This window comes from Vulpes vulpes, chromosome 7, assembly GCF_048418805.1.
Source record: "Vulpes vulpes isolate BD-2025 chromosome 7, VulVul3, whole genome shotgun sequence".
NCBI lineage: Eukaryota > Metazoa > Chordata > Mammalia > Carnivora > Canidae > Vulpes > Vulpes vulpes.
In genome coordinates, this window is record NC_132786.1 from 98,313,980 (window position 1) to 98,337,477 (window position 23,498).

The 23,498-nt window shown below is 34.1% G+C and overlaps 1 protein-coding gene across 20 annotated transcripts in view; it reads left to right on the plus strand.

The window, feature by feature from the left end:
• HDAC9 (histone deacetylase 9) overlaps positions 1 to 23,498 on the plus strand; it is a 920,581-nt gene that overhangs the window by 832,435 nt on the left and 64,648 nt on the right. For 18 of the 20 annotated variants that reach the window (XR_012002703.1, XR_012002701.1, XR_012002704.1 and 15 more), the window contains one exon: positions 17,132 to 17,265. Coding sequence is in view for 16 of the 20 variants with exons in the window: in XM_072764471.1 (XP_072620572.1) it covers positions 17,132 to 17,265 (134 nt within the window). In the remaining 4 variants the exon portion in view is untranslated. Of the gene's footprint in view, positions 1 to 17,131; positions 18,889 to 23,498 lie in introns of those variants that run through there. The other 2 variants (XM_072764483.1, XM_072764484.1) reach the window with 1 other exon arrangement.

The window sequence follows — 23,498 nt, forward strand, 5'->3', positions numbered from 1 at the left end:
AAGTGATATAAGGGTAGAGACTGTCTTGTGCTCAAAACTATATCCTCATTAGCCAGCTAATGAGGCTACATAAGGCTACTGTCACATAGCAATTTGTCAACAAATATTTCTGAAATAAATGGATTAGCTATAATTATTTTATTGAGTCCCCTTGAAGACATGACATTCTAGTTTCACTTTGTATAAAAGTAAATTAATGAAATTCTTTATAAATATTATAGTGTGTAAAAAATACCTGTGATAAGAAGGATCTTTCTCCTTGGTCTGTTGTATTTCTTTTCACCTGAACTTCTTCCACATATACTCTTCCTCACCAGTCTTTGAAAATGATTTTCTACCTATACTGGCCAGTCTTTTTTTTTAATTGTTCTTAGGAAAAGGAAAAGAGATTTTCTATAGTATGTGTATCTTAAAAGCATAACATTTTTCACTGCCTTACTTTTCTCCAAAAATTGCTCTCCAATACAGGCTGACCTCATTTTACTGTGCTTCCCTTTATTGTACTTAGCAGATCATGTGAAATTACAAATTGAAGATTTGTGGCAACTCAGTGTTGATGAAGTCCATTGACACCATTTTCCCAACAGCATTTGCTTGTTTCATGTCTCTGTGTCACATTTTGGTTATTCCCACAATATATCAACCTTTTTCATTACTATTACATTTATTGTGGTAATCTTTGAACAGAGGTCCTTGATGTTACTATTGTAATTGTTTTCGGGCACCATGAACCACACCTATATAAAGTGGCTAACTTAACAGATGAATGTTGTGTGGGTTCTGACTGCTAAAGCCACAGCCATTCTCCATCTTTCTCCCTCTCCTCAAGCCTCCCTGATCCCTGAGACACAAAACTGTTGAAATTAGACCAATTGATAATCCTCCAATGGCCTCCAAGTATTCAAGTGAAAGGAAGAGTTGCCCATCGCTCACTTTAAATCAAAAGCTATAAATGATTAAGCATAGTAAGGAAGGCATGTTGAAAGCCAAGATAAGCTAAAAGTTAGGCCTCTTGTGTCACTGTTGGCCCAGTTGTGAATGCAAAGGAAAAGTTCTTGGAGGCAATTAAAAGTGAGTAATAAGAAAGTGAAACTGCCTTATTGCTGATATAGAGAACATTTTAGGGGTGTGAACAGAAGATCACACCAGCTACTACATTCTTGTAAGCCACAGCCTGATCCACAGCAAAGCTCTATCTCTCTTCAATACTGTGAAAGCCAAGAGAGGTGAGAAAGCTACAGAAGAAGAGTGTGAAGCTAGCAGAGGTTGGTTTGTGAGGTTTAAGGAAAGAGGCCATCACCATAACATAAAAGCACATGGTGGAACAGCAAGTGCTGATGTGGAAGCTCCAGCACCTTATCCAAAAGATGTGGGTAAGGTAACTGATGAAGGTGGCTACCCTAAACAAGAGATTTCATAGTATAGAGAACAGCCTTCTGTTGGAGGACGATGCCGCCTAGGACTTCCATAGCTGGAGAGGAGAAGTCAATGCCTGGCTTCAAAGTTTCAAAGGACAGGCTGACTCTCTGGTTAGGCACTAATGCAGCAAATGACTTTAGGTGGGAGCCAAAACTCATTTACCGTTCTGAAAATTGTAGGGCCCTTAAGAATTATGCTAAATCTACACCCTGTAAATGGAACAAAGCCTGGCTGGCAGCACATCTGTTTACAACGTGGTTTACTGAATACTTTAAGCCCGCTGTTGAGACCTAGTGCTCAGAGAAGAGAGTCTTTTCAAAACATGACTGCTCATTGACAGTGCACCTGGTCACCCAAGAGCTCTGGCAGAAACGTACAACAAGGTGAATGTTGTTTTCTGGCTGCTAACACAGCATCCATCCTGCAGTCTGTGGATCAAGGAGTAATTTCAACTTTCAAGTCTTCTTGTTTAAGAAATACTTTTCATAAGGCTACAGCCTTCATAGGCAGTGATTTCTCCGATGAATCTGGGCAGTGTAAATTGAAAACCTTCTGGAAAAGATGCACCACTGTAGATGCCATTAAGAACATTGTGTTGCGATGCCTGGGTGGCTGAGTGGTTGAGTGTCTGGCTTCAGCTCAGGGTGTGTTCCCTGGTCGAGGGATCAAGTCCCATATTGGGCTCCCTGTGGGGAGCCTGCTTCTCCCTCTGCCTCTGTCTTTGCCTCTCTCTCTGTGTCTGTCTTGAATAAATAAATAAAACCTTAATAAAAAAGAACATTGTGTTTTGTGGGAGGAGATGAAAATATCAATATTCACAGGGGTTGGAAGAAGTCAATTCTAACCCTCATGGAACACCATGAGGCGTTCAAGATTTCAGAGGAGGGAATAATTGCAGATGTGGTGGAAATAGCAGGAGAACTAGAACTAGATGTGGAGCCCAAAGATGGGACTGAATTGATACAACCTCGTGATAAAACATGAATGGTTGAGGAGTTCCTTCTAATGGATGAGCAAAGAAAGTGGTTTCTTGAGATGGAACCTTCTCCTGCTGAGGATGCTGTGAAGATTATTGGAATGACAGCAGAGGATTCAGAATATTACATAAGCTCAGTTGATAAAGCAGCCACAGGGTTTGAGAGGATTGACATCCGTTTTGAAAGAAGTTCTCCTGTGGGTAAAATCTGTCAAACACCACATACTGCAGAGAAATCCATTTGCAAAAGGAAGATCCCGTTGATGCACAAAATTTGGGTGCCAAACCACCCGAATCTTCAGCAACCCCCATCTGTCAGCAGCTATCAACATCCAGCAATAGCCTCCATGAGCAAAATTGTAAAGTCTTACTGAAGCTCGGTTGGTTGTTAGAATTTTTTGGTAATGAAATATTTTTACTTAAGTTATGTGCATTGCTTTTTTTTTTTTAGGCATAATGCTATTGGACACTTAATAAACTACAGTCATAGTGTAAAAATCATTTTTATATGTATTGGGAAACTAAGAAATTCATTTAGCTCACTTTATTACAGTGGTATGGAACCAAGCCCACAATATCTCCAAGGTGTGCCTGTATCATCTGGACTTTGTATCCACAAAGTTGAGTATTATGTTCTAAAAGCAGGGACTCCAGAGTGAGAGGGTTCAAATCCTACCTGTGCTGTTTTACCTTTTACAATTTACCTAACCTCTCTGTGTTTGTTTTGTTATATCCACAGTGACAATAGTGGTAATAATTTTTTTTCTAAATTTTTTTTGTTTTGTGGGTAAGGGACAGTTGAGCACTAAATAAGTTTTAAAGTATTTATATCAGAGCCTACCCTCCGTAAGTTTTATATAAATTAGCTATCATCACACATTCAGCCAGATCCATAAAGTCAGCTTTATGTCTCTATACTATTTCTGTATCATTCATTTAATTAACATAATGAGAGTGCTCAGCACTCTAGTAGGCAATGGATATACTAAGTCAGGCAAGACATGGTCCCTGTTTACGCCCTGGTACGGTAAACTCACAAATTAATGAGTATATAGGTAGCAATAGGTAGAAAGGGACATATAGGAATAATTCTACATTGTGCATGGGGCTTAGAATGATGTTTGTGCTGAATTTAAAAGATGATTAGGGATTAACTGAACTTGAACAGGGTATTTCATCAGCAGAAGCTCACAAATGTACCATTTGATCAATCAAATTGTATAGATCATAACTCTAAGTCAAGGAAAGACTAAATTTGGAAGAATAGCATAAGATGGGGCTAGATAGAGACCATATATTGAAGGCTTTGAATTTAATCCTCAAAGTTGTAAAAAATCAATGACAGGTGTTTAGATGACTGGTGTTTTGAGCTTACTGCTCTATGTCAGTGAGCCTAGAGTTTTCTGGTGACATGTCTACTTATCTATGCTCAGAGGCTTCTCCTAACTTGTACACTCTTTAAGCCGTGTAAGACCCCCCAGAATTCCTTGACTACAAGATATATTAATTAGAAAAGTCTTACAGTGGCCAAACTTTTCCAGCCAGACAGATGTGGCCAATGATCATACATCTTTAACAAGCCCTTCCTTCTTTAGAAGAGTTTACAATTTTAGAAATCTCTCTGCTTGAGAAAGGTCACCTAATCTACATAAATTCAGGTTTATCCAGGAGTGGAGTTCTCATGTTCTTTTAAATAGAGTGACCCACTGAAACATCTGGGTGGCTCAGTGGTAGAGGGCCTGCCTTCAACTCATGGCTAGATCCTGGGGTTCCAGGATCAAATCCCACATTGGGCTCCCTGTGGGGAGCCTGCTCTTCCCTCTGCCTGTGTATCTCTCTTTCTGTCATAAATAAATAAATACATACATACATACATACCTAAAAAAATAGAATGACCCACAGATTTTGGCTTTGGTTCAAGGTAATAATGGAAATCAGCAGCAAATTTATTTGAAGAATCTCATCACACATGAAAACTCATCACAACCCTTTTGTTTCCCAACAATCCATCTTTCCCAGATAAATGAACGTTTTGTTCAGATATTCTCAAGGTACCTATCTTGTTCCTCAGTATACTGGCTCTTGGCACTTAATGGAGAAAATAGTTTGGCAATTAGTGAAGAAAGATGAATACTTCTGGCACATGGTGACACACATTGGTTACCTCATCTTCCAAGTGAAAAGTAATCATGCTTTTCAAAAACATTTGGATTTTTTTGGGTTTGGGTCCTGACATTACTTTATTCTAGTTGTGTGACCTCGGAAAAGTTACTCAACTTCTTTTTGTTTGTTCCTCTATAGAATGTCTGATATTCTTCCCTCAACTTGGAGATTATTATCTATACAATTTGATTAATCAAACAGTACCCACATTTATGAGGCTCTGCTGATGAAATAGCCTGTCCATGTTCAGTCAACAACTACTCATCTTTTTTTTTTTTTGAGCTACTCATCTTTTAAACTCAGCACAAGCAGCATCCTAAATCCCCTGTGCAATGTAGAATTATTCTATTTTTACCTCATGAGGTTGGTGTGAGAATTGGATGAAACATCTCTACAAAGTCCAATAACCTAGCACAGGATAAATATTTCAGAATTTCTAATTTTTGTAGTGGCCATAATTATAGTTTCAGCTTTATTAGACCTGCAGTACATTCAGCAATATATGAAAATTTAGTAGCTTAAAACACCACCCATTAATTACCTCACGGTTCTATGGTCACAAATCTAGGGAGATACTACTGAGTTCTCTGCTTCAGGTCTCACAAAGCTGATATAAGAGCCACGCTGGCTCCTTATTCTGAAGATTCTAAGAAACAATCCTCTTCTTCTTTTTTTTTTTTTTTTAAACAATCCTCTTCTGAGTTCATTCAGGTTGCTGGCTGAAATTCAGTCCCTTGCACTTACAGAAATGAGGTCCCCCTTTCCCTGGTGGCTAAAAGTTACAAATATTCCCTTTTACATGATGCCCTCCGTTTTCAAACCAATAATGATACATCAGTCCTTCGTATTCTTCAAATCTATCTCTCCAACTTTCCCTTATGGGGCCAGCTGGAGAAAACTCTGCTTTTAAGGGATTCGTGTGATTAGGTTATATATCCACCTCCTTTGTGCTAAACACTGTCCCAAATTTCCCTTTTGGTTTATTTATTCAACTTAAAAATCCTTTTGCAATACTGCATGAGTGTAACCATACCAACCTATGCACTAAAAAAGAAGAGGATTATACAAGCGCAAGAGTCATTAGAGTTATTCAAGGTCATTCTCAGAATTTTGCCTACCTTACTAATTTAAATGCAATCAAGTAAACTTGAATATGTTCATTCCAAACTCACTCATTCTGTCAATAAACATGTACTGTACTCCTACCATGTACCAAGCTGTATGTATGTTAGAGCTCCAAGTGTTAATCAATTCTTAGCAATTTAATATTTTGAAATAAATTTTAAAAGCAGGATTGTCTGGAAATATCAGTTCCTGTCCACCAGACTTACTCTTCTGCATCTTGCTTTCTGGAGCTACAATATGTATGATCCTATGTCAGCATAATTGAGTATTCTAGAACTAGGTTTACTAATTGAAAAACTAAATAAATGAAAAAAAATACCACCTAGAAGACATTGCCTATTGAAAAAAAAAAAAACATCTAGAAGACCTTACCTATTTATTTAATAGAGCTTTTAAATCATTAAGAGGGCTAATGGCCTAAGATGAGGAAGTAATAGTTACTGATACTGCCTGTGTGTCAAGTACTGGATGGATGCATTTTACATACATTACTTTGGGGAAACTAATCAATATTACTATTCCTGTGTCAGAAATGGGAAGCTGAAGAAAAGATAGACAAATATGTAATACTGCAAATGTTTGAATATCTCCTCTATTATCTTCTGAGTTTCCTCTTAGATATATTCTTCTTAGATATATTTCATCTATTAAGCTTTATTTAGAAGTATGTTTTAAAATAATTATCTTTCTATATGTTAAAATTTACTTATCTCCATGCATACCTCTTATATTTTAGTTCCTTGAAGGCAGGAAGTATATGTTACTTATCCATGTATTTCCCTAGCTGTTATTACAGTATGTGCTCAGTAAATACTGGTTGAATTTTGAGTAGTGCAAGCTACTTTAATGGGATCATCATTGCTTAGCATAAGTCTGTTCTGCTCTTGTTCCATCCCACTTGGTCAATTATGCATGAACATTGGTGAGAGAATAGATCCCATGTGTTTGATGCATTATTGAAAACAGCAGTAAAAACTAGTGATTGGCAAATCAAATTGCAATTGGGGTTTGGCAAAAAATATTGTTGAGGGGTAGGAAGAAATGGTCCTATGATGTCCAAAAGCATTTTCTAGGGATTTTTTTTTTCCTAACTGGTTTTATATTTGTGTATTTTAAGGGAAATTTAATTCACATGTTTCTGGTTTGTTTACACTTAACACACCAAAGCAATGATTTGTGAAAGCAATTTGGTATCTAGGAACTCTTTTTAAAGTTCCTTTTGAACTAGAAATCATGTCTAAAAATATGAGCAGTATTAATATCTATTGAGTTGGCTGAATGTAAGAAATGCACTCACTGAGAGTTTTGGGTTCTCGCCCCAACTATATTATCAACTGTTTGCCTTTATAATTCACCTTTCTGGGTCTTAGTTTCCTCATCCTTAAAATGAAAATATTGGAATATAGAATCTTAAAATTCATTTCTAGATCTAAAATTCCAGGTTTAAAATCCTTTATTAAAAAAGATAAAAAGTAAAAAAAAAAAAAAAAAAGATAAAAAGTGCTATGAGACAGGCTCTGTTTGATGTAGGTGCTTATTTTTTTGAGGTACCTTCATATGATTAGACATTCATTTCAAATCTGTGAGACAGAATAATTAATCCTTTTTTTTAAAGATTTTATTTATTTATTTATGACAGACAGAGAGAGAGAGAGAGAGAGAGAGAGGCAGAAACACAGGCAGAGGGAGAAGCAGGCTCCATGCAGGGAGCCTGACCTTGGACTCGATCCCGGGTCTTCAGGATCACACCCTGGGCTGAAGGCGGCGCTAAACCACTGGGCCACCGGGACTGCCCAGAATAATTAATCCTTAATTATATTTACAGGTGAAAAAACTGAGATTCAAATATCTATTTCAAGTATCAGATTTATATATAAAACTATGGCACATAGTAGGAATTTAGTAAATGTTGATTTGTAGGTAGATCATAGATGGGGGATGATGGATGGATGGATCGATGAATGAATGGATGGATAATCAAAATGCCTGTCAACCTTTTTTGCCATCTTATTCTCAGGAGTTCTTCAGAACAAATGTTTTCCAAAAATAATGGCATTGAAGTATTCTGTTTCCTCAGACTTTAAGATAAAAACCAACTTCATTTTTTTTCAAAAGATGCTGAGAATATAAACTCACCTCCTTGACCGTAACTGACTGGAACAGCAAAGGGATTTTGACTATAGTTGAAAGTACCTTCTTTAAAACATATGCAATATTTATAGGGCTGCTTAAAATAAGCCAACTGAAAGATTTAATGATAATAATCTCCATATTTCTTCTAAATTTGATTTCCGGTTTCAATGAACTTGGAAAGAGTCCTAGGACATCAAATAAATAAAGATCTTAATATGAAATGAATCTTCAGAATATGTTCATAAATTTACATTTTAAACATGACCAGAAAATATATATCTTTGCCCATTATTAAGGTGATACTTTAATGAAAAATTTTCATTTGCATGAAATAAACTTTTTTGGCTACAGATGAAAGGATTTTATGGTAGCGACAATGGTTTTGTGAGTTAAATGATCCCAACATCATCAGGAATGAATCACAAGTGCCTACCATATGAATTACAGCACTATGAGTCTTAAAAAGGTATTTCTGTGGAAAGCATTCTTCCCATCTGTAACAATCAGATTCTGCTTTGAAGTCCTGCTAGAGTCTCACAATACATGAGACAGCCACATGCTACCCAAACTTCTCTCTCAACTTGAGTTTGACTGCATTTTCCCAAAGAACAATATAGCAATTTAATGATGAAGGAGTTTATAGAGGAAAATGGCTACAGTTTTTATAATTATACTTCGCTGTACGTGCATTCTTCAGTGATCCCTTCTGGACATAACTATAGAGATTAGGCCAGTGGATAAGCAAAATTAAATTTCAAATTAAAATGGGACAAAAGTGTCTCCTTTAATCCCTACTGTATTGAATCTGCAATGAAGTCTTCACAAGTATTTCAGGCCCAAATGAAACTAAGCTGTGAGAAATATGAATAAATTGTTATTGAGACTTTTTAACTATATCAGAAAGAGTTACAAAAATGATATAAATCAATAATATAGTAGGTGTCAGTATTTCAAAGAGACTGTCACTACTGCTGATTTTCACTCTGCTACCTCTTCTGAATGGGTATGGGTGTGAAGATTGCCTCTGTCATTCCTGGATTTGGGGGGCTTGTTTTTCTTTTTGTTTTTGTTTTTAGTTGAAACTTTCCTCAACAGACAAAAAATAATAGTGGAAAAACACTTGCAGTGAATGGGAAACTGACATCAACATAGTTAAAAGATTAATATAAGTAGAAGTAAAATGACCTGTCTAGAATCAGTGCCTTTGTGTCTATTTATTGTGTGTATGTGTGAGAGAGAGGGGGGGGGCGGGGGGGACAGAGAGAGAGAGAGGGTGTGTGTCTATCTCTGTATTAATCCAATGAATTATGACCCAGGTACTTTCTCTGGCAATTGGTTGCTGATTCTAGAGTCTAATCTATTACAGGATGACAAAATAACAATGGCAACTAAATTGTAGGTTGGAGAGAAGTCCCTCTTCGGTGTACAACAGAATTCTCTCAAGTCTTAACTTCCCTAGAGAATTCCAATTCAACGTTTTTGTAATTTCATAAGAGAAATAGGCTATCTGGGAGTATCTCTCATTTCCCTGGGCTTTTATAATAATGTTTCAGTTATCCACAACAGGCATTGCTGAATACATCTAGGTTCTAAAAGAATGGAGTATATAGAGTATCGGAACTTTGTTCCCATTTTGCCTTTATATGCTCTGCTATTATGATCTCATAACTGATAAGAAAGAAAAATTAATTTTAAAAATAGGCCTCTCGATTATAAAATAATACATAATAACACTAGCATCAAATAAATGCTGATATGAAGTGGCCCTTTTGGGATGCCTAGGTGGCTCAGCGATTGAGCCTCTGCCTTTGGTTCAGGGTGTGACCCCAGTCCAGGAATAGAGTCCCACATTGGGCTCTCTGCAAGGACCCCACTTCTCCCTCTGTCTATGTCTCTGCCTCTGTGTCTCTCATGAATAAATAAATAAGATTTTTTATAAATAAATAAGTAAATAAATAAATAAATAAAGTGGCCACTTTAACCATACAAGAGGATACTATTTGCAATCATATACAAAACTGAAAACCTAGTAACAAATATATAAAAATAGAATTGATTGGCATATTAATATGTTTAAAATAATATTGTGAGGACTTGAAAAATGTTTCCCACTAGAGATAATTGTAAGTTAAAAATTATGATATTTATTTTTAAAATACACAAAAACAAAAAGTATGAAATACCACAAAAGGAGAATTGGCAAATCTTTGGTTAGTAGGACTGTGGATTTACTGTTATAAACATTACAATTATTTTATTGCTATTCATTATTTATTTTATTATTTATTAACTATAAGAAAATACACTTATATAACTATATATATTGCTATTTTATTTTATTTACTTTTTATTCATTATTTTCCAAATATTCTACATTGAATTTGTGTTAATTTTGGTTTCCAAAACAGTTTTTTTATTAGTGGAAATTAAAATAAAGCTAGTTAGTGTTGTTTCTTCTCAGTATGACTATACCTTGGGAACTATTTGGGAAACATCAGATAGAAGTGTTTGAGACATACCGTTTTGAAGGATGAATGCTTTTTTTCTCCAAGACTTAGTTATTAAATACATATCTAAAGTGGGGCACCTGGGTGGCTCAGTGGTTGAGCATCTGCCTTTGGCTCAGGTCATGATCCCGGGGTCCTGGGATCGAGTTCTACATCCCTGTAGGGAGCCTACTTCTCCCTCTGCCTATGTCTCTGTCACTCTCTCTTTGTCTCTCATGAATTAATAAAATCTTTTTAAAAATAAATACGTATCTAAAGTTTAATTATTGGGATTTCTTTGAGCGATTTTTCATTTCAAACAGCTTTTCTGAACTTAAAAAAATGCTAACACAATATGACTTCTAGCCAGAAGTAATACCCCATAGAATATCAGGAAATCTAATTGAAACTGATTATTTGAACCACGACCATATTTACAAGTTACTTTGTAATTCTTTTCAGAAACAAAAAATTACATTTGCTTCTAGTAAACCAACAGAACTAAACAGAGGATTTCTAACTGAAAATGCCCTTCCAATTCTCTTCCCCAGTGGTGTCCCATTCTTGGTAGTTACCACTTCAGCTCTGTTTGTTCATGAAAAGAAATGACTTGTTACAATGTAGCTTTCTTCTCATACTTATAATTTAATGCTGATTAAATTAAATTAATTTAATGCTTTCTGAAACAACCAGGCTGCACAGAGGATTCCTCTAGTGTAGTGGCAGTAGTATAGTAGTGTTAGCATTTCGTTAATGCCTTATTCTGGAAGATTTCCTCAAAAGAGTGTAAGGTGCCAAAAACCTTTTTTTCACTTTGAAAAAAAGTATTTCTTACAGAATTCCATCCTAGTCAGTGCAAAAGTAATAGAAAAGACTGCCAAATCTGATTTTCAGTAGATATATACCAATTTCAGTGACTACCCTGAGTGTGCCCATGTTGCTACTCCACAGGCTTCTCCCTAAGCTCTACTCCCACTCCCAAAATAATCCAGAAGCTAAAGGTATATATGGACCTTCAGAACCTAGTTCCATTACCATATTTGATGATTGCTTTAGCCCAAGATGCAACATGTTTATATAGATATGTTTTTCCACTTGATCATTTTTTTCCCATAAACCCTCACACTCAGGACACTCCAACCATCCTGAAAACAAATTGCTAGTTATGCTTCGCTATAATTTTTCAACTGTTCAGGTTAAGTTTATTGTAACAAGCAGGGTGGGCTTTTGTGCCTTTTGTAGTAAAAACTTTAAATCCAACTTGCAATTATGCCTATTAAAAATGTTTCACATACATCCCACTGAAACTTTTATCTCACATGTCCTAGAAAATAATACCTTGACATTAATAGCCATGCTTGGCTTTTCAAATACCCCATATATATGTACAGGAGTAATGGACACAGTAGAACTCAGGTTAAAAACTAAAGTTATTCTTGAGTTCCTTACTTTGATTGGAAGAGGGCACAGGCCTTGTAGATATTCATTTCTTTACTTCACTTGAATCTTTTGTGCAAGCATAACTCAAAAGTTCAGCTGCTTCAATCTGTGGCTCAAAAATCACATGGGTAACATGTGAATGGAAATAAACCCTGTAGGTAAAAGAAAGAGGAATTTGGATAGAGATCAAAGATTAGCTTCATTCCATTCTTTCCTTTTACTTTTTACTATCCCATCTAAATTTGGTATTTTATGGGACTTTTTTTCCAGGGGTAAGAGTGAACTTAAATCAGATTTGAGACTTTCTTTCTCTTTCTCTAAGTCCGTGTGATTTGATCTGCTCAATAATGACTTTAGATAATTGAATTCTCAAATGTTAGGAACCTTTACTATGAAAGATATGGCATACTGCCTTGATTTATTATTATTATATGTTTAAGTTCTCATTGTAGTCCTGGTTTAGAGTTATAGGAAAAACTTTTCTGAATATTTAACAATATGATTAGCAGAAATATTTGCCTATTTGACTCTGAGTATTATGAGTATTTCTTGCTTTTTTATTTTCTGGTATGGAACAGTTACTATGTGCTATTAACTTTTAATATTTCTAACCATTAGAGATCAAAACTTTGCCATACACATCTTCTGAAAGCTTAGCATTCTTTTTATAGTAATCATGTAAGAAGGTATGGAGTTTAGTGTGGCCATCCTCATTTCTAAGTGGCCCATGGAAAACTCCATTTGATATCATCATGAGGTTCATAAAAAGAAATATTATAGTGCTTGAAAACACTTTTTATCTATTTTTAAAAATCTTTGTAGGATAATTTTTGAAAACTATTTAGAAATATAGAGTAATTAGGGGAATCCCTGGGTGGCTCAGCAGTTTAACACCTGCCTTCGGCCTACGGCATGATCCTGGACTCCTGGGATCGAGTCCCATATCAGGCTCCCTGCATGGAGCCTGCTTCTCCCTCTGCCTGTGTCTCTGACTCTCTCTCTCTCTCTCTCTCTGTTCTCTCAAGAATAAGTAAATAAAATCTTTTAAAAAAAGAAATATAGAGTAATTATAAATGACTATTTTGACTTCTATCAAAATATTAGCTAAGTGGGTAGAATCAACAATGAAGTACTTCAAGGTAGTGAGGAAGTAAAATCTTGTTTCTGGCTAACCTCAAGTGCTAGAGCAATACTGAAATTCTGGACAGTTATGGTTTATTGGATGAATATCTCAGTGCATTCCAAGGATTAAGACTATATTATTCTATTTTTCCAAAATGGAAGCAATTTAGTTTAGTTTTGAGATCTCATTGTTTCACAACTTTATAGGTTTTCATTTAGTTCTATCAACTTTATTTTGAGAATTCCTTTCGCAGAGCCACAATGCTATGGAGAAGAAGAGATCAGCCTTGAAAGTAGCCCAGTCAGTCTTGCAGGGCATGCACTTCCATATTTAAGATTATTCTTTCACATTTTTATGGATGTAGAAATACCCTAAGTATTATAAGCACCACACAATTGAGGGGAAATGAAATAATGTCCTTTATACTGTAGAATGGATAATACAAGAAGCAGAAAAATTTGAATTAATGTAAACGTTGAAAAATGAATGACAAAACTATGAAAACAAAAAAAGTTATTGATTTGCAAGTGTGGAGGGGTGGAGAGGAAGGATGAATAGGTTGAGAATAGGATTTTTAGGACAGTGAAACAATGGGAACCCCGGGTGGCTCAGGGGTTTAGCACCGCCTACAGCCCAGGGCGATCCTGGAGACCCAGGATCCAGTCCCCATATCAGGCTCCCTGCGTGGAGCCTGCTTCTCCCTCTGCCTCTCTCTCCCTCTCTCTCTCTCTCTCTCTCTCTCTCCCCTCTCTGTGTATTTTCATGAATAAATAAATAAAATCTTTAAAAAAAGGACAGTGAAACAAAATATATGATACTATAATGGTAGGTACATGACATGCATTCGTAAAAACCCACAGAACCATACAACACAAACAGTAAATCCTAAACATTGGCTTTTATTATCAATAATGTATCAATACTGGCTCATCAACTGTAGCAAATGTACCACACTAATGTAAGATATTAGTAATAGAGGAAATGACAGGTGAATGGAAACTCTCTGTACTTTCTGCTCAGTTTTTCTTTAAACCCAAACTGCTCTAAAAAATAAAAGCTATTAATTATTAAAAATATAATTGATTTAAAATTAAACATGTATTCCTTGTAAGTTTCTTAAACATATTAAAAAATGAAATGCCATATTGAACACATTATTTACTTTCACCTATTTTTTTTGCAAATGTCCTTGAAATTGGGCAAGTTGGATGCAATGTCAATTTTTTTTTTAATGTTGAATGAGAGACATTTACATTTGGCAGTATGAAAGTCTATATATCCTGAAACACTTCTACATAAAGGTATCAAAACTACTTTTTAAAATTCATGAATGACTTCCAAAAAGATCAAAGGAGATTAACAAATCCTATAGTTGTTGGCTACCCTTGGCTATCCAAAGTCTCCAGCTGGATAAAGGTTGAACATTAATTACTACTGCATACTGGAAAAGGGAGTCAAAGCCTTGGGCCTATGATGGAAAAAGTTTTGATTAGAGACCAGCATAAAGAAAGGAATAAGAAAGAGCCAACTCTAACGAAAAGGGTGAATGGAAAAGGAAATACTGCTGAATTAAAACAACAAATCTATCTTAGCTAGGGCTATGAATAGAAGGATTTTCAAAATATTGAAAAGAAAATGGGGGGAAGCCTCATTTTTTTTTACATGAGAATTGCAGTCAGGTTTTCAGGTCCACATTTACAATAACTACATTAAAAATAAGTCCCTGAAACCTAAGAGTTTAAAATTTATCTTAAATGGTACTATCACAGTCATCCTGTAGAGGCAAATAAAATCACACTTAGCCCAGGTTTCAAAAATAGGTCTCAAATTCAGTTTAAATTTCGAAAACTTCTCACATAGGAAGTTCCAATGTATATGAGCTCAATAATAATAATAATAACAATAAAACAGAGGAGAATTAAGACATCATGAGGATGATTCAGCAGAAATAACAAATAGTAATATTAGGTCATAAAGATTTCAAATAACAGATACAGAATGTAAATTAATTATTGATAAATAAAAGGAAGAAATAAAAACATGAGCAAATAGTAAGAAACTATAAAAATAACTAAGAAGTTATGAAATCTAACTAAATAGAGCATTTGGAATTGAACAGTATAATCATTATAATGAAGATACCAATAGAAATGTTAAATAGTAGATAAGACACATGCAAAGAAAGGCTGGAAATTAGATCTGAAATAAAAATACATATAATTCAGGACAGAAAGAGACAAAAAAATGAAATAAACCTTAAGAGACATTGAGAATACAATAACAATAACCACATACATCTAATTGGAATTCTAAAATAAGATAATAAATGAACAACTGTATTTCAATAAATTTGAACACTTAAATAAATTTCTAAGAAAATATAACTTATGAAGATAGAGAAAGCATGAGTAGTCCTATAGTTGCTAAAGAAATTCAATCTTCCTCAAAAAAAAAACACAAGAAAATGTTCCTCAAAAAAACCCCACAAAGCTCAAATGGTGGTAGAGGAAATTTCTACTCAACTTTCTAGAATCATATAATGGAAAAAGGAGATTCTTACCATATCAATATTCAACATGGTCAATACAGGACTGGAAAATTATAGATTAACTGCATTCATGTACATAGGTGAAAAAAATCCCAAACAAAGCACTAATAAAACAAATCCAGGTGTGTACAAAAAAGATAATTACATCACAATCAAGCTTATTTTTCTTCATAAATTCAATGATGGCTTAATGTTAGAAACATTAATTAATGTAACACAACACTATGAAATTTTAGGAGAAAAAAATCTCATTTTGGTGTAAACAAATTTAACAACCATTTATAAAAAAACCTTTAATTCAAAGTAGAAATAGAAAGGTCCCTCCTGGGCAGCCCAGGTGGCTCAGCGGTTTAGTGCTGCCTTGAGTCCAAGGTGTGATCCTGGAGACCCAGGATGGAGTCCCACGTCGGGCTCCCTGCATGGAGCCTGCTTCTCACTCTGCCTGTGTCTCTGCGTCTCTCTCTCTCTCTCTCTCTCTCTCTCTCTTTGTCTCTCTGTCTTTCATGAGTAAATAAATAAAATATTTAAAAAGAATAAAAAAAGAAAGGTCCCTCCTAAAACTGAAGGAAGCCACAATAAAAAGCCATTAAAACCATTATTCACTCACTTGGTAAATTATACCAAATATTGGTAAGGACATGACTAAATGGAAATTTTTATATATGCCACTTCTCAGAATGGATTGATTGTAGTCTTTTAGAAATAATCTGGTATTATTTAGCAGATTTTAAGCCACAATGATTTTACTCCACTGTTGCACACGTGAACCAAAGAGTGCTATAAAAACATTCATGAAGGCATTGTTTGTAATAAAGCACTGGGGTTTGGTAATAACAAAAAATGCAAATATCTATCATCAAGAGATTGGGTAAACAAGTTCTTTTATATTCATACTATGGCCTACTAGACAGCAAAGAACTATAGCTACTTTTATCAACAGAGATGAGCTAACAAGATGTTGTATGCAAAGAGCAAGTTGTGAAAATATAAAATCACTTTTATAAAGTTCAAAAAAATTAAACAAAATAAAGCAAAGGAAATATCACACAAAGTCAGGATCCTAATTTCCTGCAGAGTGGAGGAAAGATATTAATAGAAGTACACAAAGGGCTTTAAAAGTATTGCTAACATTATTTTCCTTAAATTGGAAAGAGAGTGAGTTGACAGGTGTTTCTCATACCATTAAACTTTAGAATGTATAGATATTGTTTTTTTTACATTTATTAACTTTTATAATCAAAATTGTGTCTATAAAAATCTGATGTGATAAGTAATTTGAAGGGATGTGTAAAAAACCTCTTTTTATAATAAAGTAAGACAGATAATGGAGATAAGAAACAAAGTCAAACATATATCTGATTTGATATATGTATTATTGACCTCATTAACACTTGCCAAATGCTACTCAGATTTTTCATACAAGTACATATAGAATATGTTGTGAAAGGTACTAGTATACACTGATGAGAAATCATAGTGATTGGTGTAAATTTTGGTTGTGATACTGCTTAGTTGTTGGATCTTGGATTTTGGTTCATTTGTAAAATATAGATAATAATAGTACCTAATTTATCAAGGTATTGTATGTATTAAATGAATTAGCCCATGGAAGGTGCTGAGAAAAGACACACACAGAATAAAAGCTCAATCAACTTTAGATTCTAGTAGTATTCTCTTTTGATTTAATACTTTGAAATGTTCTGTTTGTGTTATGATAGGCTTTGGTCATTTGACGAAGCAATTGATGACATTGGCTGATGGACACGTGGTATTGGCCCTAGAAGGAGGACATGATCTGACAGCCATCTGTGATGCATCAGAAGCCTGCGTAAATGCTCTTTTAGGAAATGAGGTAAAAAAATTAAAAGTTTACAAAAGTAGCACTAAAGAACTAGTGATGTATGCATCCATATACTTATTTTTTTTAATCCCACATAACCAGAAAGCAGAGTATTGCTCTTACAATTTTAACAAAGAAGGTAAACTTCTAGGAGTTTACATGTACTCTTGTTACATGGTATAACTTTGGTCCAGTTAATCCACTGCACTTCCTTCAATCAGGTTATTTGCAAACTCAATAAATAAGTAACTCTTGGGTGAAGAAAATCTTTATATATTGTCCCAGCTAATAAGCATTTAAACAATGAAAAACAAATAACTCAAAGAAAATTTCTCTTGAGATTTTCCATAGGATTATGTTAGATCAAGGGAGAAAGTAAAGCTTTTACATTTTTTTCAGCTCTATTGAAATGTAGTTGACAAATAAAATTGTAATACATTTAAAGTGTACAATGTGATGATTTGATATATGTATACATTGAACTGATTCCCTGTATAAAATTAATTTAACACATTCATAACCTCACATACTTACATTTTGTCTGTTTGTTCATTTGGCGAGAACATTTAAATTCTATTTTCTTAGCAAATTTTAATTATATAATGCAGTATTATCAACTACAGTCATCATATTACACATTAGATCCTCAAACCTTACTCATCTTGTAACTGAAAGTTTAAAAACTTCTACCAACCTCTCCTTATTCCCTCCCACCCCTTTAACCCTGGGCAACCACTATTCTACTCTGTATTTATGAATTCGATTAATTTTATTGGGGGTGGGGACCCACATAAGTGATACCATGCAATTTGTATATCTTTCTGGCTTATTTCACTTAGCATAATGCCCTCCAGGTTTATCCATGTTGTCAAAAATGACAAGATTTCCTACTTTTTAAAATATTGAATAATATTCCATTGTATGTATATACATACACTTATATATACCACATTTTCCTTATCAACTTATCTGTTGTTGATGGACATTTAGGTTGTTTCCATATCTTGACTATTGTCAATAATTCTGCATTAAACATTGGAGCACAGCTATCTCTACAAAACTGATGTTGTTTCCTTTGGATATATATACCCAGAAGTAAGATTGCTGGATCATATGTCATAAAATATGCAGTTTTAGTTTCTTGAGGAATCACCTACTGTTTTCCTTTGTGGCTATACATCTTACCTTTCCAACATCATTGCACTAATATTTCCTGCTCTCCACATTTCATCAGCATTTATCTCTTTTCTTTTTGATAATACTGAGGTTTTTGTTTTGTAGTTTCCTGATGATTACTGATATTGATGATCACCTTTCCATGTTGGCCATTTACATTTTTTCTTTGGAAAAACATCTAATTGGGCCTTTTGTTCATTTTTATTTTGGGGGGGGGGTGCCTTTTTTTTGCTATTGAATTGTATTAGTTCTTTGTGTGTTTTAGATATTAACTTCTTATTGGATATATAGTTTGCAAATATTTTCTTCAATTCCATTGGTTACCATTTTATTCACCTTTGCTGTGCAGAGCTTTTAAGCTTGATTAGTCCCACTTTGTTTGTTTGTTTGCTTGCTTGCTTGCTTTTGTTGCCTTTACTTCTGGCGTCAGATACAAAAAAAAAAAAAAAAAAAAAAAAACCCATTGCCAAGGTTTATGTCAAGGAGATTACACCTTAAGTTTTTTTCTAAGAGTTTGTGGTTTCAAATTTACATTTAAGTTTTTAATCAATTTTAAATTGACTTTTGTGTATGATGTAAGATAGGGGTCCATTTTTATTCTTTTGTATATGGCTGTTCAGTTTTACCAACACCATTTATTGAAGAGACTATCCCCTCCTCCCTTGTATATTCCCACATCCTTTGTTGAAGATTAATTTACCATATGTGCATGAGTTTATGTGGGTCTTTTCTTCTGTTCCACTAATCTGTGTGTCTTTCTAATGCCAGTACCATACATTTTACATTGATTATTTGTAGTATATTTGAAATCAAGACATGTAATGACTCTAGCATTATTATTCTTTCTTAAGATTCCTTCATCTGTTTGGGGTCTTTGTGGTTTCATATGAGTTTTAGAATTTTTTTCTATTTCTGTACAACTTGCCTTTTGATAAAGATTGCATTGAATCTATAGATTGCCTTGGGTAATATTAATATTTTTTAAAAAGATTTTATTTATTTATTTGAGAGACAGCATGAGTGAGGGGAGGGGTAGAGGGAGAAGAAGAAGCAGATTTCTTTCTGAGCAGGAAACCCAGCATGGGGCTCCATCTCAGGATCTAGGAATCATGACCTGGGCCAAAGGCAGATGCTTAACCAACTGAGCTACCCAAGCACACCATGAATATTTTAATAATGTTAACTCTTCTCAACCATAACATGGGATATATTTCCATTTATATGTGTCTTCTTCAGTTTTTTTCATCTATATCTTACAGTTTTTGGTGTATAGACTTTTAACTTCCTTGGATACATTTATCTCTAAGTATTTTATTGTTTATGATACCATTTTAAATGGGGTGGTTTTATTTCTTCTTCAGATAGTTTATTGTTGGTATATAAAACTAGTATTTTATGTTGATTTTGCATTTTTCCACTTTACTAAATTTTTTTATTAATTCTAATGGTTTTGTGGTGGAGTCTTTAGGGTTTTCTATATATATCATATCTTCTGTAAATAGAGACAGTTTTTCTTCTTCCTTTCCAGTGTGGATGCCTTTTATTTCTTTTCCTTGCTTAATTGCTCTAGATCATGCTTACAATACTATATTGAATAAACGTAGCAAAAGTGGGCATCCTTATCTTGTTTTTGATCTTAGAGTATGGTATCAGCTTATTTATTATGTTGAGGTATGTTCCTTCTATACTGAATTTGTTGAGAGTTTTTAATCACAAAGGATGTTGAATTTTGTCAAAGCATTGTCTGCATTTATTGAGATGATCATATGATTTTTTCCTTCATTTTACTAATGTATTGTATCACATTGGTTGATTTGTATGTGCTGAACCATTCTTGCATTCCTGGAGTAAATAGCACTTAATCATGGTGTATGATCCTTTTAATGTGATGTTGAATTCAGTTTGCTAATATTTTGCTGAGAATTTTTGCATCTATGTTCATCAGGGATATTGGCCTACAAAAAGAAGTTTCTTTCCTTACAGTGTCCTTCATTGGCTTTGGTATCAGGGAAATACTGGCCTCCTAAAATGAGTTCAGACATGTTCCCTCCTATTTATTTTTTTGGAAGAGTTTGAGAAGGATGAGTATTAGCACTTTAATATTTGGTAGAATTCACCAGTGAAGCCATCTGATTCTGGACTTTTTCTTTTTTTGGGGGGGTGGTGGTTGTTTACTGATTCAATTTCCTTACTAGTTTTTGGTCTGCTCTATTTTCTTTTTTTTTTTTTTTTCAGAATTCCATCTTGATGGGTTTTATGCTTCTAGGAATTTACACATTTCTTCTACATTATCCAATTTATTGATGTGTAATTGTTTCTTAGTTTCTTATGATACTTTGGATTTCTATGTTATAAGTTGTCAACTCCCTTTTTCCAAATCTGATTTTATTAAATGAGGTTTTTCTCTTTTTTTCTTAGTCTAGTTAAAGATTTATCAATTTTATCCTTTTCTAAAGCAAACTGTAGTTTCATTGATTTTTTTCCATTATATTTCATTCATTTATTTCCACTTTGATCTTTATTTTTTTCTTCTATTAACTTAGGCTTAGTTTATTTTTCTTTCTCTAGTTCCTTGTGGTATGAAGTTAGGCTGTCAAAATCTTTTTTTTTCTTTATATAAGCATTTATCGCTATAAACATCCTTCTTACAACTGCTTTTACTCCATCTTATAAGTTTTGGTATGATGTGATTCCATGTTCATTAGTCTCCAGATTTTTAAAATTTCTCTTTTCATTTCTTTGACCCATTGGTTGTTTAGGAACATGTTAAATTACTACCTATTTGTGAGTTTTCCAGTTTCCTTTTGTCATTGATTTCTAGTTTTATGCATTGTGGTCAGAAAAGTTACTTGGAATGATTTCAGTCTTTTAAAATTTTCTAAGACTTGTTTTATGGCCTATTATCTGATTTGTCCTGGAGGATGTTCCATATGTGCTTGAGAAGAGTGTATTTTCAGCTTCTGTTGGATAGGGTGTTCTTCATATGACTTTTAGTCCATACAGTCTAAAGCATAATTTAAGTCCAATGTTTCCTTATTGATTTTCTTTCTGGCTGACCTATCCATTATTGAAAGTGGGTTATTAAAGTCTCCTAATATCATTGTATTTATGTATGTTTCTTTCTTCAAATCTGTTAATACCTGCTTTATTAATTTAGCTCCTTCTATGTTGGGTGCATGTTTATAGTTGTTATGTACTCTTGATGACCCCTTTGTCATCATATAATGACCTTCTTTGTCTCTTATTACAGTTTTAGCTTATAATCTATTTTTTTCTGATATAAGTATATATATCCCTGCTTTCTTCTGGTTTCCACTGGCATGTAATATCTTCTCCATCCCTTCATTTTCAGTCTGTGTATATTTAAACCTGAAATTATTCTCTTGTAGGCAGCATATAGTTAGGTCTTATTTTTGTATTCATTTAACTACTCTATGTTTTTTTTTATTAGAGAATTTAGTCCATTAAATTTGAAGTAGAAATATATACAGGCTTACTGCTGCTATCTTGTTGTTTTCTGGCAGTTTTATAGTTCCTTTTTTCCTCTCCTGATGTCTTTTTTTGTGCATTGATGATTTCCCATAGTGGTACATTTTTTTTCCCCATAGTGGTACATTTTTATTTCTCTGTCTTTTGCATGCTTCTATAGGTTTTTGCTCTGTGGTTACAATGAGGCTGGCAAAAATCCTGTAGTTATAATAATGCATTTTAGGCTGATAAAACCCTAATGTATACAGAAACTCTACATTTTTACACTCTCCTCTCACAATTTATGTTTTTGATATCACAATTTATACATTTTTATATTTTGTATTCATTAAAATATTATTGCTGTTATAGCTATTTTTAATACTTTTGTCTTTTAACCTTTACAGTAGAGTTATGATTTCCCACTATCATTATAATATTACGGTATTTGAATTTAACTACATGTTTACCTTTATCAGTTAATTTTATACTTTCATACGTTTTTCTGTTACTAGTTAGTATCCTTTCATTTCAGCTTGAGGAACTCCCTTTAAGAACCCTTGTTAAGGGCAACCTAATGGTGATGAATGCTTTAGCTTTTGTTTGTCTGCAAAATTGTATCTATCCTTCAATTCTTAATGACAGCTTTGTTGAGTAGTGTATTCTTGATTAGCAGTTTTTTCTTACTGTACTTTATTATAACACTCCTTTTTGGTCTTTAAGGTTTCTGCTGAAAAATCCTCTCATAATCTTAATGATATTCCCCTATCTGTGACAAGTTGTTTTTCTCTTACTGTTTTTAAGATTCTCTCTTTGTCTTTAAATTTTGAAAATTTAATACGCCTTGTTGTGGGTCTCTTTAGATCCATTTAATTTGGTACTCTTTGAGATTCTTATATTGGTTGTGTGTTTCTCTCCCCAGGTAAGGACAGTTCTTAACCACTATTTCTTCAAATAAGCTTTCTGGCCCTTTCTTTTGTCCTTCTGGAACTCCTATAATTCCTTTGATTTGCTTCATGGTGTCCCATAAATCCTTTAAGCTATATTAACTGTTTTTCATTCTTTTTTTTCTTTTTGCTATTTGACTGGATGAATTTCATTGCCCTGTCTTTGAATTTGCTGATCTTTTCTTCCATTTGATCTAGTCTCCTCTTGAACTCTCCTATTGAATTTTTCAGTTCAGTTATTGTATTCTTCAGTTCTATGATTTTTGTTTGGTACCTTTTACTAGTCTCAATCTCTTTGTTGATATTTTCACTTTGTTCCTGCAGTGCTTCCTGACCTCAGTGACCATCTTCACAGTTGCTTTTTTTTTTTTAATTCAATTCAGTTAACATAGAGTGCATTATTTTTTAAAAGATTTTATTTATTTATTCATAAGAGACACACAGAGAGGCAGAGACAGAGGTGGAGGGAGAAGCAGTCTCCTGGGGGGAGCACAAAGCAGACTCAACCCCAGGACTCCAGGACAACGCCCTGAGCCAAAGGCAGAGGCTCAACCAGTGAGTCACCCAGGCAGCCCCATATAGTGCATTGTTACTTTCAGGGGTAGAATTCAGTGATTCATCAGTTACATATAACAGGCAGTGCTTTTTACATCA